The following is a 19,665-nucleotide window of genomic DNA, read 5'->3' on the forward strand; positions in this document are numbered from 1 at the left end:
GACCTGTCTCGGCGACCGGTCGCGTCTAGGAAACCGTACCTTAAGTCCATAAAGCACAGAGGCACAGCATAATAAATATTTAAGATTCAATGTATATTAGTTTATTAGTACCTATATATAAACGATATCAGTTGAACCTAATGATTGGTTTCAATGCGCAGACAACGATATCTCATTATTTTTTTGGAATTGTCAATTATGTTATGGAAGAATGTTATAAAAATAGACGAAATAGTAGATACCAATGTAAAATTTGACAACTCGAAACACACAACAGTGATATTTCTATTTCATTAGCCATTCAACCATTGTCCATTGCATCGTATGTACTGTTAAGTGTTGTTTCGTTTTTTTAACTTCGTCCAATTTTTTTTTTTAAATATGTCCAAAAATGTACTTGACATATTTAATTTAAAAAAAAAGAATGTTCCGACCGTCGATATTGATCAAGTCAGAATTGATTCTGCATTATTTGAATCATCTTCGACTGTACATTCAGGCACGGTAAAACAATCGAATAAACATTTACAGCATAATAAATTGATAAGTGATTTGGGAACTTTAGACACAGGTCCTGTTCGTCCATTGCTAAAAGTAAGTATTTTTAGTTTTTACTTGTACCTAGGTACTTATGAAATATTGAATTCAAATAATATAAGACTATCTAATTGAAGTTGATACAACATTTTTTATTTTATAACTGTGCTATAGACTTATCCAAAAACTAATTTTGGTTCACAAAACCGAAGTTTTAACGATTAATACTATTCAAAATATGAATGGATTGAATATATTATTGTGAATGATGCTATTTTTTGTTTTTGCTGTCGGCATTATTCTACCGGAAAAAGTGTACAAGATGATGAGTTTACATTAACTGGGTTTAAAAATTGGAAAAAAGTATGTTTAACAAACTTAATGATAGGTAGTAGCATTGATTATAAATGTTATATTTATAATCAATGGTAGTTGGTACCTATATTTTTTGTATTTTAATCTGACATATTCAAAATATTGTATTATATATTCAATTGACTATTTAGTTAACTGGATCAAGAAGGAAAAAAAGCAATAAGCAAAGTAAACTTAAAGCACATTCAACTTGTAAATCCCATTTGACTTGCATGACTAAATGGGAACAACATGTTAAAACTAAGTCCTCAGGTAGCATTCATGAACAACTATCTTCAAGCCATAAATTTATTGTTGAAAAGAATAGAAAATATATAAAAACTCTTATTGAAATAGCCTTATTTTTGAGCAAACAAGGACTGGCTTTCAGAGGACATGATGAATCTAAACTTTCTTCAAATAAAGGTGAGTTGTATTATTTATTAACTACTGTGCAATAACATTTAATTATTTACTTATCATATAATCTCTATAAAAAGTCAAGTAATGCCTTTTTTTGTTAATTCTATAAACAAATTATTAAATATTTAATCTAATATTAATTAATTAATTTATAATATTTAATTTATTAAACAATAGACCTCAATGAACATGTTTGTATGGTAGGCCATATTGTGTTCACAATTTGCAATACATATATGTAACCGCCCGACATTTTAGGCTGTGCTAAAATCTATCCGGAGTGTCCGAATTGGTTCCCGGGTATAAATATTTTCTTTTTTCCTTCTCATTTTATACAGACTTAGGACTGTATGTATATATAAAATTGATTTTTTTTCACTTTAATTTGTATAATGATATTCTTATAATAATATAATAAACAAAATATTAATTCGTCAATTTATTTTTAAGTATTATTCTTATTATTTTTTGTATTATTGAGGTAAAAATTTATAACAAACATTTTTTATAAACTATAATCGATTTATTTCATTATTGTTATATTTCTCTATTTCTGTTTTGATAGACCTTTTTTTATTTTTAGATTTAACATTTTGTTTTTGTCAGTATTTCGTAATTTTACATAAGTTTCAATTTAAATTTCTTTTAATACTTTCATGAATTGGAAAATATTTGGATTTGCGGAATAAAAGCAACTGTTGAACTTGCTGTGAAATTATTCACAACAATTAGTTGTTTGTTCTATACTACTAGTATATTCAGCCCTCATTGATGGTGGAAATAAGCTATAATTTTCAATATAATTTTCTAATATGTAATCAAAGAATTCTTCAAGTTTTCCATTCATTTTAAGTTTTAATGATATCAAATCATTAGTAAATCAATCGTTAACTTCTTCGGGTGATAACAAAGATAAGCCAAAAAACAATTTTAATGTTTGTTCTATTTTGGAATCATTATTTTTAAATTCGTTTGAAAGCCCTAATTGTTGTACCTTCCTCCACTATGATTGACTCAAGTGAAACCGACAACCTTTTAATTGGGCTAAAGGCCATACTTCGGAGATCACTACATGAATGGCTCTTTCAAAATCCACATATATTTCATTGGGGTTTAAATAATTTTGAATTAAACGGAAAGCTTTTGTATGCGTATCACTCGTTTTATTTGGAAATAAAAAGAAAACTAGAGGAACGTAGTAATTACGAGGTGTGATCAAAAAGTAAGGTCAATTTTCAAATTTAGCGGGCTTTATCCGTTCGATCTTCGATTATTTTATTTTGTTATGTTGGTACCCTCGTCCCAAACATCTGTACAAAATTTCAGCTGTATAGCATGTTTAGTTTGTTTGTGAGAGGGATAAAGGTTAGAAGTGTTTTGCGTGCTCCACGATTTTCTGCAGTCGAAAAACATGGATCAAAGAGTTTGCATTAAATTTTGTGTAAAAAATGGAATCAAGTGCTCCGAAACACTGAAAATGTTAAAAGTGGCATACGGTGAGTCTACTTTAAGCCAAAAAAATGTTTACAAGTGGTATAAACTCTTCCAAGAAGGTCGAGAAGATACCAATGGCGAACCTCGCTCTGGACGCCCCAGCACGTCAACAACTGATTAGAACGTTGAAGAAGTGAAGAAAATAGTGTTGGGAAATCGTCGAAGTACCATTAGAGAAATTGCTGATGACATCTCGTTTGGTTCGTGCCAAGTAATTTTAATGGGTGTTTTGGGCATGAGACGCGTGTCTCATTCTGAATCACCAAGACCAAAAAAAGCACGCCAAGTTCGATCAAATGTGAAGGTTTTACTTACAGTTTTTTTCGATTACAGAGGCGTGGTGCATCATGAATTCTTACCACAGGGTAGAATGGTCAATAAGGAATATTACCTGCAAGTTATGCGAAGCAATCCGCCAGAAACGCACGGAATTATGGAAGAACAAAAATTGGCTTTTGCACCATGATAACGCCCCTGCTCACACATCGTTGCTTGTGCGCGAATTTTTGGCTAAAACCAACACACTAATGATGCCGCAGGCACCGTATTCCCCAGACCTGGCCCCCTGTGACTTCTTCTTGTTTCCGAAATTGAAGAAGCCCATGAAAGGACGGCGTTTTGCAACGATTGAGGAGATAAAGACGGCATCGAAGGAGGAGCTGAACAATATCACAAAACATGATTTTTTGAAATGCTTTGAGGATTGGAAAAAGCGTTGGCACAAGTGTATCCGGGGGGGATTACTTTGAAGGGGACAAAATAGAAATTGATGAAAAAAAAAATATTTTTTGAAAAAAATTAAAATTCACCTTACTTTTTGATCACACCTCGTATTTTTTACACCGTGAATAGAAAAAAGTTGGCAAAAAAGCTTTGGGCAACTTTTAAAAGTACCGTCAATAAACACAGATTTTATTTGACGCAATACTTCCAAATCGCTATCATATGAAAAACCAATAATATTGGTTTCAGCACTGTTAATAAATAAAAAATTTTCTCCACGATTAGTTATTAAATTATAATTATTTAAGATATTTTGAATCTCGCTCAATGTTTTGGGCAACTTGGGTACTACATCGACAAGTATGTATATTTTTTCTAATTCTACGTACATCTTGAGCATCTATGGTTTCAATATCGGATTTAGCTAACTTACAGCGAATAATTTTTGCTAGCTGCTCATTTAATGCATCTTGAACTTTTCGTTTTGAAATGTTGCTTAATTTCTGTCTGTTAAGTTTGTTTTCGTCGTCTTTTTCACGGTTATGTATTATATTTTATCAACAATTGTATTTAAATTATTTGTTTTCAAATACGATTTACATGCTCTTTTTCCACATGTCCAACGGTCAATGTCGTCTGCCAACTTTTTTTGAAACCCAAATTTATATTCTTCAAATACAATAATATTTTTATTTTTTTCACTGTACATAAATTCCATATTCGAAAAGATTTAAACACAAATGCAATCACTAATACAAACACTATGCGGTTATTACGGCAGATTACTGAATGCCGTACTGACTTATAAGTACGACTAGATATCCGTCAATATCGATAATATAACGCCCATTTTATCACGATTTTTATCTAAAAGACAATTTATTTCATCTTATCCATTCCGAAATTCGTACTTATCAATCCACCTTGGTACTTATAAAGATGGGAAATTTCAAAATGTTAGTAAAATAATAATTTTAAATAATAAATATAATTAGATTGGATTTCATCTTTTTCGAAAGTATTTATTGGGAACCAATTCGGATGTGTGATGCATTTGATGAAGAGAGTGGAGAATGAAGTCGTTTGGATGATGTAGGAGTGGTATTTCCATCATTACGATTGAGTTTTGAGGGTGAGCGGGAGACAGATTTGGCACACTCTGTATACGACTTTTTGATATTATTAGTGGCGGGACGGTTTTAGAGTTCTTAGGCATGTTTCTGCGACGAAAGCGGTTATCGCATGATAAAATCGATAAACGGAACGGTCATGTACGACCGCCGCATCGCGGTCGTACTAACTAGTGCCGATTTATTTATTAATTTTATTTTGTAATTAATTAAATAATTTACCAATGTCGATATAATGGCAATCCTTTTTTTTCAGAATTTTGAGTAGACGTAAATCTTGAAATGCTGAAACTTTTTTGAGTAATTTAGTTTTTGAATGGATAAAAACGGTAATGATCACATAAAGTAACTGTTGAATATTGAAAGTAATAACGACAGCGCGATGTTTCATTATCAACGGTCACTACCGAACTGAAAACACACATTTACAAATATTTTTAGAAAATATAAAGCAGAATAGCAAAAGAAATTTTTCAATAGCAGGAAACAGGATATCAGCATATTTGGACAAATGTTTTGAGTAATTTGTTTCGGTCTCCATATCATATTGCACTATCAGCACCGGTTGAGAACGATTTCAAAGAGCTAGAAACTCAAATTTTAAAATTCGATGTTCGCCCAATGAGAGCTGATAAATTTATTCTCAAACATCTTACGAGTATCGACAGTTATGTGAAATTTTTTAAAAGTAAGGAGCTTAGATACGAGTCAAATTTCGAATCAAAATTACTAATGTCAGAGTATGATGAACTTTCTGAGAGTGAAAATTTGTTTCGAAATGATGACAAATAATATTATATATAAGGAATCCTTTAAACTCTTCCATTGAAAATATTGATGAAGTTATTCAAAATAATAAAACAGAACATGACATTGAATTGTCATGTGATGAATCGGAAAAATCAATAACTGCATATGAAAAATAGAAAAGAAAAAGTATCGTGAAAAAGTTATTTCCAAAAAAAAAAAAAAACTAATATAAAAAAACCAAGGCAAACCAAATATATGGGTTCAAAAAAATATATTGAGCATATTTTGTATACCGTGAAAACTCGATCGACGTTAAACAGTTTGCTAATAAATAGAAACTTAACTACACCAATAATTGTATCCAAAAAACGATATTTAGTACAAAATACATGCCCACTCTTTCAGTTTATTTGTAACTTATACAGATTATCTAGATATATTTAACTACCAACATTTTGTTGATACATCAAATAATTGTTTTCTACAATTTTGTAAAACACTAGCTTTAAAAGGGACTTCTCGTTCAATTTACAAACAAAGAGTTACTATTCTATAAAACATTTTTGACGTTGATTCTGGAGTAACTGATATAAATCTTATTAATGCAAAGTGAAATGTCAATTATTTAATTTCAAAATATTTGATTGATGTACGGCATATGAAACAAAAACTTGCTCTAATTGTACCACAAATAAACAATTTCATAACGCAACAATTATATTAAATATTACTAATGGGTTCAAAACAATAGAAGATGAATTATACGAATATTTAAAGTCAATAAGTTCAGATTGTTCAGTGTGTTACGCCTTGTCCTTACTGAATCCGTGCGTTGCGTTTATACGTTCGCCCGCAACGCAACGCACGCAACGCAACATTTTGTTGGCAAAATTGACGTCGATGAATTCAGACGTGCAACATACAAGAGGTTGTGAAGTTGCAGGCAGTTGTACATTTTATTTTCAGTTGTTAACATGTCGTTAACCTCCGAACAACGAAAAATTGTACTATCCGAAAGTTTGGCGGTTAAACTTTTTATTTTGAAAAAAAAACGCAAACGTAAACCACCGCATCAAATTTATAAAGATAGGTTTGATTTTGGCGAGTTTCATCATTTGTTTTCAGAGCTACGTGCTGATGATAATTTATTCTGTTCTTACACACGAATGAGTACAAGTACTTTTGATTATATAAAAGAGGCAATTGAAAATGAATGTTATCATAAAACAACCAATTTTAAAATACCAATTTCTGTGGAAGAGAGACTGATTATTACTTTAAGGTAAGCACATTAGTTTAATAAATAATAAATCAAATGATTAATAGTTTTTATATTATATTAACAATAACATAATATATTAAAATATAAAACTAATTTAATTAAACTAAACTAGATTCCTGTATATCAGTATTATATTAGTATTATAATAATTAAATAAAAAATAAAAACTTTTAACTTTTAAAATAAGAAATTATAAAAAATAACTGTATAGCAGTATTAAATTAACATTGTAAATAAAAAATAAAAACTTTTTAACTTTTAAAATAAGAAATTATAAAAATAACTAATTATATATTTTAATTTTAAATACTAGAATGTGTGTCGTCTGAATAGTGGAAATTTGGTAAAGATGGTGGTATGGAAGTGTATGTTGGATGTACGGTAGAGACTGATGGAATAATGTAATTTTGGTTATGTGAATTTGTTGTGCCGATGTATTGCTGTGGTGGTACACTTTCACGTATCAAAATATTTTGGAACTCGTTTCTCACTCGTAATTTTTGAATGGGGCTCATTTTTTTAAAATATGGAAGAATGGATTTAAAAAAATGCATATCTTCGTCATCTGGAGCGGGTGATTCAGTTAATGCGGCTAGTTTTCTAGTTTCAAGATCAATCAGTTGTTGTTCAAAAGTATTACCCGTTTCTTGTTTTTTTGATCTCTTATTTTTTTTTTTAGTTGTCGTAAATGAAGTTGACGGGGGTGATGAAGTATTATAATCATTTGTAGAAATATTTAGTTCTAATGACTGGTCAACATCCTCGAGTTCGTCTTGTTCCTCATTGATGTCTTCTTCAACCTCATCTACGTCTACATCGGATATATTTCCATCACTTATTCTTAGTGTGACAGTGTCCTTCAAAAATAACATCGCACGAAAATAGCTCCATCTGCCTTGATATAGCGCAGCATATTCTTGGCTACTTCCTGAACGACTGTAAGGGATTTTTTTAAATTCTTTTAAAAATTGATCTCTAAGACTTCTCCACTTTTTTTTAACATCGTCTTCTGTGGAAATTAAATTTAAATATTGTGTGAAATGTGTAAAACAATAATTTTTAGAATTACAATTAGTATACCAAATATACCAATTTTCTACAACATTGAATCTTAGTATAATATATATATTATCACCTATACATGATATAACTTTTGAAAGATTTTGAGGTTTTTTTTGGCTATTTATGGTTACCTATAGTATTGAATTATTCGATTTAGTTAAACTTTAAAATTTTATTTATTTAATTTTAAAATTTTAAATACAATATGATATGTTCCAAATTTTTTTCCGCACAGATACCTTGCTACTGGTTTAGCTTTTAGGCAAATTGCTTTAACCTTTAGAATTTCAAAAACAGCAGTGTCTTCAATTGTAATCGAAATTTGTAAAGCAATTTGGAAAATATTGAAAGAAAAACATATGCCCACACCTACGATAGCTGATTTCGAAAAAATTGCACAAGAATTTGATGAAAATTGGAACTTTCCAAATTGTGTTGGGAGTATAGACGGCAAACATATTCGGATAAAATGTCCAAAAAAATCCGGTAGTATGTTTTTTAATTATAAACAGTTTTACTCTATTGTTTTGATGGCTGTTGCAGACGCAAATTATAAATTTATTATGATTGACGTCGGATCTTATGGAAAAGATAGCGATGGAGGTATATTATCAAATTCAAATATTTTAAAACGTCTTGAAAATAGAACTTTGAAGCTACCTTATCCTAAAAAACTACCAAATTCGAACTTAATTAGTCCATATATTTTCATTGCTGATGAAGCATTTCCTTTACGAACATACATGATGCGACCATACCCAAGAAGGTTACTAAATGATGTAAATAAAAGTTACTTTAATTATAGACTATCCAGAGCACGTATGACAATAGAATGTGCTTTCGGTATAGCAGCAGCAAAATTTAGAATTTTGCAGAAGTCTATAGAGACAAAAGTAGACAATGCTAATCACATTGTAAAAGCAATATGTATGCTGCACAATGTGATTATAGATTTGGAAAAAAAAGGAACAACAAATTATATGGACTCTGATATATCAAACCAAACGAATAATTTATCCAGCGATTTAGCAGTAACTGTGAGAAATAATAAAACATCCAGAGCAGCAGAGAATATAAGAAGTAATTTAAGCATTTTTTTTTCCAATAATAAATTGTAATATATTGTAATAAATAAATAACCGATAAATATTGTTGTATATTATAAAAAAAAATTTTTCGCTAAATTTTAAGGAAATTATAAATTACCACGATATAGAACTTTAACCTACCAAATTGTCCAATTTGTATTGCTTATAGGAACTAATTATATTATTACTATCATTATTTTATTTTTGTATTATATTACTGATTACATTATTCCATAAAATATTAATATATTATATAATAAATAATAATATTGTAATATTGTAATAATAATATATTTCTTTAGCTAGTATATTCAGTATACAATTTTAAACTTTTAAACTTACTTGACATTCCAAGTTCTTTGGATACAGAATCCCAATGCCTGTCTGCCACTACCCGATCTTTAAATTTTGGTTCCCATTTATTCCAAAGTACTGATCTTTTTTGTACTTCGGAAATAAGAACATCCATTTTTGAAATACAAAAAAAAATAAATTTAAATAATTGACAATGTGTCTTGACGCACAACGTTGCGTTGGAAAATAGAACAAGCTCTATTTTGTGCGGTGCGTTAAAACGCATCGCACGCATGTTACGGCCAGTTAGGACATGTTCGTACTTTGTTGCAGTTGGTTTTATTTGCGTGCACGCATCGCCCGCAATACACGCAACGCACGCAACGCACGGATTCAGTTAGGACATAGCGTTACGGGTATCATGAAAACTGCAAAAGAATTGAACTCTCACTTATTCATTGAAACAGATGCATATTCAGAGTTCTATTCATTTGCACTAAATGAATACCCAGAGAAAGTGAACATCCATAAAAACAGGTAATCAAAACTAATATAACAATTACAATAATATACTTAAAATAAACAGTTTCAAAACATGATAACTTTAATATAATATATAATATTAGCTGCAATTAATACAACGTATAAATTACCAAACACAAAAGTCTATAATACGTAGTATTTAAAAAGAAGAAATTTTGAAAAAGAAAGACATTTTGAGCATGTATTAATTTCCATTATATTATAACATAAACTTCTTCTTCTTCTCAGCTTACCGGTCCGTTAAGAACCATTGCTGCCTTCAAGAGGTCTCGCCATCTCTCTCTGTTGTACGTCAGCTCAAAAGTTACATTTTGGCCTATCTCTTTCAAGTCTCTGGTTATCACATCTATCCACCGGGTTCTTGGTCTTCCTAGGGGCCTTGTTTTGTTAATTTTTTCAACAAGTACTTTTTTTATTAATAGACCATCTGCTCTCCAAGTGTGTCCAAACCACTCTAGTCGTTTGTTTCTAATAAATGCTAGGATATTTGGTCTTTTGTACAATTTCTGTAATTCATCGTTTGTTCTTCTTTCGTAGGTATTGGTCTCTTGGTTGAAACGTGGTCCATAGATATTACGGAGTACTTTTCTCTCAAATATTATTAGTTTCCTTTCATCGCCTTTTGTTATGGACCAGGTCTCACAAGCATAGGTTACAATTGGGCGCAAGTAGCTATGATATAGAAGAATTTTTGATGTCCTTGAAAGTAATTTTAATTTTAGTATTTTGACTATGCTGTAATAACACCTGTTTCCACTCATAATTCTTTCATTCACTTCCTGATGCATATTATTCTTATTATTGACATTTACTCCAAGGTATTTAAAATTATCTACAGCTTCGAATTTCATGCTACTAATTAAAAGATCGTTTGTATTCTGATTATTTCTTGACATCAACATATACTTGGTTTTATTTTCATTTATACATAGGCCCATCGACTTACTTTTCTTGACCAGTTTCTCGGTTGTTTGAATAATTTCTTCTTTCGTCTTCCCTAATACTACAATATCATCTGCATAGGCTAAAATTACCGACTCCCCAATTATGTCCATGTTCCGTTCTTCGTTTGTATCTCTTATTATTTTTTCCAGAGCTAGATTGAATAATGTAGGAGAGAGGGCGTCACCTTGGCGTAGACCAGATTTTACCTCGAATGTTTCCGAGTAATTTTGTAAGTAGCGTATTTTACAGATTGTCTTCTCATTACACATTTTAACGAGATTTATATACTTCTTTGGTATTCCGAGTAGTTCTAAACCTTTCCATAGTTCCCTTCTGTTTATACTATCATAAGCTTCTCTGAAGTCGATAAATAGTATATGTAGTTCTACATTGAATTCATAATATTTTTCCATCACTTGTCTTATCACGAAGATGTGGTCGGTGGTTGACTTACCTTTTCTAAAACCGCATTGGTAATTTCCGATAATGTCTTTGGCATATATGTTTATTCTTTCTAAGATTACCGTTGTTAGTACTTTATAGCCTACGTCAAGTAAAGAGATACCTCTATAGTTCTCCGTTACTGTCGGGTTTCCTTTTTTATATACAGGACAAATTATAGCCGTGTTCCAATAGTCTGGGATTTTTTCTTCTCTCCATACACACCTAATGATTTCTGTTAACTTCTTTCTTAGCGGTACTCCTCCTCTCTTTAACAATTCTGCAACCACACCATCATCACCTGATACCTTGTTATAACATAAACTAATGAAACTAATGAAAATTGTTGATAATATATGTTTTTATTTATTTATTTATTTTTATTTATTTATATGAATGAACGGGCTACAATAAGGAGCCCAATAGTACAACACAATTTGTAGTAATGATAATGAATATTATAACAATTAATAGATAAACGCCAAACAATACGGCGATTATTTACAAATAAAAATAAAAGCAAAAGTAAACAAGGAAAAACAGTAGTAAGTAATAACAGATTAAGTACTAAGAAATTACACACCTCTCAATGCAAGAAGAGTCTGCTGCCGTAAAAGGGTCCCAAAAAAAGGAAGAATATTCTAAAAGAGGTCGTACAAGGGAGCAATATATAGCTTTGAGAGAACTAGATAGCCTAACGGTCGTATTTTCAAACAAAACTTATCTTTTATTTAATTTTAAGTTAAGTGTAATATTAAGTACACTTAAGTAAATGACGAAATTTTTAAAAATTACTTAAAATTACATATCACTTAAGGTAAACTTAGCCTATATTTTTAAACATTACTTAAGTGAACTTTTGAGTATACTGATATACATTGTTGTCAAGTTGTGTAATAAGATACTGACCAATCAAAGCCTAATGCTTTAATCAAGCCACATTGTTTATTGTCCCGCGCATAATAATTCTATATTTAAGTTTTATTATTATAACTTATTAATATAAATAATATTATATATAAAAATATAAAATAAAATTAAAATAATAATAATATTATAATATACCCGTATTAACTGTTTCATTTGAATTTACCATCAACTGTTATAAAATGTCTTGTGAAAATCAAACTAAGTAAGTATAATGTTAAAAAAAAGTCAACAAAACGAGGATAGGACATTTGAATAAAATGTAATAAAAACGAAAACAAACTTTGTATTCCAGAAAACGAGTAAATTATAAAGCTGAAGAGAGAAGGGATTGGATGAAAATTCTTAGTTGGTATCCAATGCTTACTGGAAAAGCCACAGATAACAAGGGGATAGCTGTTAAGAGATCTGCATGGGAAAAAGTGACCAAAGAATTTAATAGTATAGATGGTCACTTAATAGAGGTTTTTTAAGTCATAGCAAATATCTAAATACATATAGTTTAGTAGGTACTTCATATAGTGTAATTATAATTTTTTGTGATATAGGTGTGACGCGGCACACAGGTGATGGTGGTGGGTGCGCATGTGTCGTGGGTGCGGTGGACACCGTTATAGGAAAAAAATTGTATTAATAAAAATGACACTGAATAAATGTATGTATATATATAATGAATATAGTGAAAATTAACAATAATCAATTCGTTAATGTGACTTACAAACGTTTGGTTCGTAAAAACAAAAGAGAGCACATAAAGAAAAGTAAGAGAAACACGAGACGAGATGTGTATCCGTACACGGTATCGGAAAAACAGCCCGGTTACGTGGTGGTACCTCTCGGACGTCGTAGCGACCGCTCGCGTCCCCTGTCCGGTGATAGATGGGTGGACGGGGTATCGCTGCGACGTTGCGTGCCGCAAAGTGGTGGTTGATGAGAGAGATAAGCACACGGTCGGCGACTGCCGTTTCGGTAACGGCTGCCGCACGGGTCCGCGTCATACTCCCCCGCCAAACCGCCAGTCGCGGTACTGCTCCAGTTTGTTACGCTATTTCCCCGTGACTGTTATGGAGGTTCGTCCGTCGGCGATGTCCGGACTTATTGGGTCGGGTTACCGACTAACTGTACCTCCGTTGTGGTGTCCCCCAGGCGTGGTGAGGACGACGCCGAGGCGTGGAGACGATGTCCAGTCTATGGTAGACGGGTCGTATCCAGCCGTGGTGTCTAGTCCGCCCTGGGGGACGTAAGTGGCGTGGAGAACACGGGCGGGCCTTCCTCGATGTTCGGGAATGTTGGGAGTGGTGACCCGGGTTCGTCAAGGATTCGGTCATCGACCTCCATCGCCTCCCCCGGGTTGGTGTCTTGCTCCGGTCGGTGTTCTTGGGCGGAACTACCTGGTACCGGTGCTGACACTTGCACCGTCTCCCGACCTTCCGGGTCGGTGGTCGGCCCTGCCGAGGGAGTCGCCTTCGTCAGCCGGTACTGCTGACTCGGGTCTTCCCTCTCGGCATTTGCCCGCAGTCTCCTCTGCCGCTGGTGTTCTCTCCCATCAGCTCCTTGGCCCGTTCTGCCGACCGCTTGGATGTTGCCGGTGTGGCTGGCTTCGCGGGCTTTGGCCAGGGCTCCAGTGGTCCTGGCTTGTCGGATGGAGGTGCAGGTGATGGCGTCGGCAGGCGGTCCACGTATGCCACGCGGCTCGGCATCCCCGTCCACTCCGTCGTCGGTGGGTGCGGGTCCGCCGGTGGCATCCTGGGCACTAACGGACGTCCCGGAGTCGGTCTCACCCACGTCACGTTCCGCTATGGCCGTACGGAGCTGGTGTCTTACCGTGGTGGGGTTGTGCTCTGTTTGGCGCCGCGTGTTGTTGGTGTTGTACGGACGGCCGGTGCTGCGCTGATTGCTGGTGTAGCACACCCCGACCCCATTGGTGGTTAGGACCCGGTGGTTTCGGCGTTGGTGGAGTGGCCGGTGACTTCACCGTCGAGGAGCCGAGGGACCTCACCAAATCGGTGGTCTGGTCCGCCCACCCCCGACAGTAAGCTGCCCAGAGTAGTGGCTCAGCCCGCAGTTGAGCGACTCCCGCCTTCCGGACGTCGTCCGCTGTGCGACAGTTCCCCATCGATCCTTGCACCGTGACCGCCTCCTTGACTTTCTCCAGCATCTCCACAACCTTGGAGGTGTCCATTGCTGGTTTTTGACGGTGACTGGATGTGATGCTGAAAAACGCGCAATCGTGTGTGACAGGACACGTGGATTTATGAGAATCGGCATTCGGCGGACCGCATGTAGTCAAAAACATATTATTTGTTCATATAATCACAATTTTATTTTCAGCGTTGAACGTACAAGGTACTTACAGGCTACAACCAGTGTACATATTTTATATTATTTAAATTTTAATTAAATTAAATTATGAATATTAATTAATTGTTTATTAATTATATTTATATTTATAATTATTTAATACATAATTATTAAGTTACATTATGGATAAGGAAAAGTTAATTGAATGTGTTCGGGCCCACTCTGGGCTTTATGATTTGAGTGATCGCAAATATAGCGATAGCGCTTGGAAAGAAAAAACTTGGAAAATTATAGGAGAAGAACTTAACCAACTAGGTACATATTTACAGATGAATACTGTTATAAATTTTAACTCATACATGATTTAAAACCGTGATTAATAATTATGTTGTTACAAATATAATATGATTTTATATAAAAAGTACTTAGAAATATTGGAAAGTTTAAATTTGTAGAAAACGAAATATGGCAAGCAATATTATATTATATTTATACAGTTATTTTAAAACTTTAATAGTTTCTCTACACATTATAATAATTGTATAATTAATAGTTATAATAAAAAATTAAAATCTATAAATCTACCTTGATGTACATATTATAATATAATTCTATATACTCATATAGGTATAAGATAAAATTTAGTTTATATTAAATATAGTTATGTTGCCATGAAACTGCTCCATCTGGTGAATTGAAAAAATCAGTAAAAAGTTCTCTCACATTAAATGCCTGTTGACTAGCATTTCCACCTTGGAACGGTATGTTATTTAACGTAGACGTAGTAGTTTCATTTAACTGTGTACATTCAGTGACATTGCGATTGTATGAAAAGTTACTATCACTTATTTTTATAAAATTGTGTAATACACACGAAGCTAACACAATTATATCGGCGTTTTCTGGGTTTGCTTGTATTCTTCCATTAAATATTCGAAATTTTTGTGTTAAAAGGCCGAATGCGTTTTCGACTACTCTTCTTGTGCGGCAGTGTCTATAATTATAAATTCGTTTGTTTTCGTTATCCAACTGTTTTCCGGGATAGGGTCGTAGTAAATAATTTTTTAAAGGAAATGCTTCATCACCTAATATTACAAATGGAGCACTACAATTTGTTCCTGGAAGTATTGAATTGGGTGGTATATTGAGAGTGTTTGTTTCAAGCATTTTACCTAATTTTGAGTGCATAAGTATACCACCATCGCTATTCTTTCCGTAGGCACCTACATCAACTGTGATAAAATTATAGTGTGCGTCAACGAGAGCTAAAAGCACAATTGAAAATGTCTTCTTATAGTTAAAGTATAGTGATCCGCTATTTGGTAAAGCTTGAGTAACTATATGTTTGCCGTCCAAAGCCCCGATGACGTTTGGAAAGTTCCAATATGTCCAAAATTTATCGGCAATTTCTTTCCATTTTTTTTCCGTGGGCATTGGCATAACTTCAGTCATTAATTTATTTATGATAGCCTTACATGTATCAATAACAATTGTATAAACTGTCGAATGACCCAGACGATAACTGAAAGATATTGTTTTTAGGGAATCTCCTGTTGCCAAGTACCTAATAAAAATATTTATATCATATAATTTAAATAATTTTTATTAATTCAATGATAATAAATGGGCACTTAAATTAAAAATCTAGTCAAACATAATACCAACTTTGCATGTTGGATGGGCAATATTTTTTTATTATTTTGAAAAAAATTCAATTCAAAAAATAAAACCGAGGAAACTCATTTAATATAAATAAATATATTTTATTTACACCAGGGGCTATAAAAAAATATCTGCAAATTTGGTAAAATGTTGGTTTTACGTGTTTTTTTTAAGTTTAATATAAAAAAAAACTATTCAATCGATTTTTATAAAACTTAAAATAAAAATACCATCATATTTAATCTTTCAGCGTAATAAAAACTAGAGCTTATATTAAGGTAGAAAATGTTGAGCTAAAACACTAACACATGTTGAAAAAAGTGATTTCTGATTTTAAGAATGTTTACAATTTGCTGTTTTTCAATGTTTTTTAGGTGTTTTTGTGGTATAGTTATTTTAGTTAAAATTTAGAAAACAATTTGCAAAATTAACATATTTTAAAAATCAAATGCATTAATTTTTTTTTAAATCTTTATTAATATATTTTAATTTTAATTTATTATATTACTCGTATAATACTTATGAATATAATATAGGTAATAGATGTATATAAATATTTTTTAGCTTCAGTATGCAAAACAAAATGGGTAAATATTCGTGACCAATATCGTAAAATTATGAATAAAACAAAAACTTCATCGGGACAGGCAGCAAAAAAAATTTCAAAATATAAATTCCAGGAGCAACTGAGTTTTTTAACACCCTACTTTCAAGAAAGGCCCACTATTTCAAGTATTGATAATGAAGAAAACAGAACAGAAGGAGGAGAAGAAGAAGAAGAAGAAGATGAGAATGAAGATCAATCTTCTAGTCAAGGTTTGAATGAATCTACAGGTCAAACATCATAGCATGTTGAAAACTTATGTAACAATAAAATATTAAAAAAAAAAATAATAAAACAACAACAGAGACGGCTTCATCGACGGTGATGAAATATTTATTAGAATCAAAAAAAAATACTCACGTAAAAGAAAATCCCGATCATGTGGATGCATTTCTACTAAGCATTGGAAGTACTTTGAAGTCATTTGACCCGTATTTTTTGAACTTGGTCAAGTCAAAAATGTTTAACAATGTTCAAGATATGGAAATGCAGCAAATTATGAGAAAACAAAACTCGTTTTCTCAAAATATTGCATCGAACTATGTACACCCTATTTGGAACCATAACTATCCATCCACTGGAAGTAACATGGAATCTCATAATTATCCATCAGTTGGGACCGACATAGTATTGGAACATAGTCGTGATTCAACAATTGCTGGGCCCAGCACTCATAATGTGGGCCATAACGAAAGTTATTAAAAATAAATATTTCTTATACTTAACATATTAATTTTTATCAATGTATAATTTTTTCAGACTATAAACATTTTTTATTAACTTAAATTTTTAAAGCAGGATAACTATTAATAAATTAATTGAGTATAATTTAAAAAATTTAAAAAAATTAATAATTAAAAATAAATGTAAACTTAAAACAAAATCGGTAATCTAATCAAGTATTTTTAAAAATAAAGAAACGAGTTTTTACCTTACCAAATATTTATGTCATTAATTACCCCATGACCTGGCAATAACTTTTTCTAATGAATTTTTTTTTATAAAACACGTAGATAAAAAAAAACTCAATTATTGTATTTAAAAAAACTAACACTTTTTTAAATTTGTGTTATATTATATATAAAAAAAAAAATATCAAAAAAATTGGTTAGAAATAAAGTTATTGATCGAATAAGTTGTGTAAATCTCCGTCTATATTTTAGACAGTCTATTTTTTTTTAATTTAATTTAATTAATTGTCATACCTTAGTGTAACAGCTAATCGTTGTCTAGGTGATATACATTTTCTAAAGCGTGTATTTTGCCGTTGAATTTCACTTTCAACTGTATTCAGTAGTTTTTCAAAACTGTACATACTCATTCTAAAGTATTTATGAAATTTAGACTCGTCATCCACAAGCTCTTTGTACAGCGTGATGAATTCGCCTTCGACAGAACGCTTCTGCCAAGCTGGATGTACCCACAGATTTCTTGTTTGCTTTTTTATTTTTTCGGATTCTTCTTCATCTAATATTAATGCAATCATCGTCAGCTCTTCATTAGAAAAATTAGCCATTTTCGATGTTTAATAAACGAGAAATAAGGTGCTTACAACTGACACGTTAGGACACAAATGACTTACATTTTTGAAAATAAGTTCATTAAATATTTAATAATAATAGTTGCTATCTTTAGTCATATTGATTTTACGTTATCTATTTAATCTAGCCCTGTCCGTTCCGTTTAGTGTGAACGCAACAGAACGGGTGACCCGGACGGATGAAATTCCGGCACGGTTCCGTCCCGTCTCCGTTCCGTTGTAGTGTGAATAGACCTTTAATCGGGATTTGCGAGTCTTCGGTTGTTACCGAACGATATCACATCCAATTAACTCATTTTCACGGCACGTGAACGCCGTACCCGCCGTTCTCGTTCTCGCATGCGTAGACATTCGACCGGTCGTCACTAGTCGTCTCTACAATTCGTATGCACGCGATATGCATCACGCTTCGAATCGCGTCCGCCGTTGTTATCGGAATTCGGTTATCGTACTTGAAATTAATATCATTCGCTCGTGTGATAGCATCGTTGTTGATTGTGGTAAATTATCAACAATAACAAAAACACGATGTCGAGTGTTTCGAAAACTATGTTTCCAATGTCCATCGCGGAATCGGAGTGCGAGTTACGTGATATTTCTAGTGCGGGTACAAAGAATGATTTAATCATTAGGCTCGAACAGCGCATTCAAAACGACGGGTATGACCCGCACACACTTTTGTTGCCCGTTTCGACCACGTTCCCGCGTAATACACTGTGTTCCCTACCTAGGGCCTTCGAACACCGATCGGAGTGTTGCAACAATTCGGTAGTTGGTTCTAGGGACGGATATATAGACGATGAGGTGCGAAATATTTGTTTAACAGCCCGCCAGAGTGACAGACTGGCGGACGCCGATGGATTTTGCGGATCGAATAACAGTTCGCGGCTATCGAACCGTAACTCTCTGCCGGTTAACCAACACTATTCCGACACGGCACAGCAATTGGGCCTCCAAATTTCGAACAGCGGTGCTCAAATACGGCGAGAAGTAAAACTTTTTAGTATCGAAAATCGCCTTGAGTCAATCGAAATCGCGCTTGTCGACATTAGAAATTCCATAAGAAATCTCAACACTCGGCAAAACGCAATCGAAAACCGATTAGCAAGTTTCGGCTGCTGTGGGGCAGTTGGGCACTCCCAACGCACTGCCGACCGTAATTCACCGGTAGGTTTAATCATTGATTAAATAAGTATAGATAGCTCACGGCATACAAAAATTTGGAAACATATTAAATAATAAAACAATGTGTCAATAGATAGCGTGGAGTGTATCAGTGTATCGAAATCGAAATATTCACAGCATAGTCATAAAGATGATAATTAAGTTAACAGGAAATGTGTTTATGAGACATGAACAAAGGTCGTCCGCCCGTATAGAATACTAAAATAAACTACGATAAGAGATTTATAATTAATTATCAACTATTATAAACAAAAACAAGGTTTTATTTTTTGAAATTTGTCTGTAACCCAAAACAATTTGTCTGTATCACAATAATTATTATTATATTATCGTAAATCGTTATTATTGAAATAATATTATAATTTATTTTTATTGAATTT

General features: G+C 32.9%; 2 protein-coding genes across 2 annotated transcripts; both read right to left on the bottom strand.

Annotated features, from left to right (window-relative positions):
• Window positions 1-6,995: 6,995 nt before the first annotated feature.
• On the bottom strand, window positions 6,996-9,534 carry LOC112680835. The gene is made up of 2 exons (XM_025551049.1): window positions 9,186-9,534; window positions 6,996-7,702 (listed from the first exon to the last, which is right to left on the bottom strand). The coding sequence occupies exons 1-2, from the start codon at window positions 9,430-9,432 to the stop codon at window positions 6,996-6,998; spliced, it is 954 nt and encodes a 317-aa protein (XP_025406834.1). The 5' UTR covers window positions 9,433-9,534.
• A 5,411-nt stretch (window positions 9,535-14,945) lies between these two features.
• On the bottom strand, window positions 14,946-15,966 carry LOC112680836 (protein ALP1-like). The gene is made up of 2 exons (XM_025551050.1): window positions 15,956-15,966; window positions 14,946-15,858 (listed from the first exon to the last, which is right to left on the bottom strand). Exons 1-2 carry the CDS (start codon window positions 15,964-15,966, stop codon window positions 14,946-14,948), a joined length of 924 nt encoding a protein of 307 aa, XP_025406835.1.
• Between the last annotated feature and the right edge of the window lie 3,699 nt (window positions 15,967-19,665).

Source organism: Sipha flava, unplaced genomic scaffold (assembly GCF_003268045.1).
Source record: "Sipha flava isolate LNK unplaced genomic scaffold, YSA_version1 18182_pilon_pilon, whole genome shotgun sequence".
NCBI lineage: Eukaryota > Metazoa > Arthropoda > Insecta > Hemiptera > Aphididae > Sipha > Sipha flava.

What these genes read in the sequence shown, in the direction of transcription:
- LOC112680835 (XM_025551049.1), bottom strand. Translation starts at nt 9,432, where the DNA reads ATGCGTGCGATGCGTTTTAACGCACCGCACAAAATAGAGCTTGTTCTA. An exon ending in CAAAGAACTTGGAATGTCAA is followed by an intron (nt 7,703 to 9,185) that starts GTAAGTTTAAAA and finishes TAATTTCCACAG; the next exon opens with AAGACGATGTTAAAAAAAAG.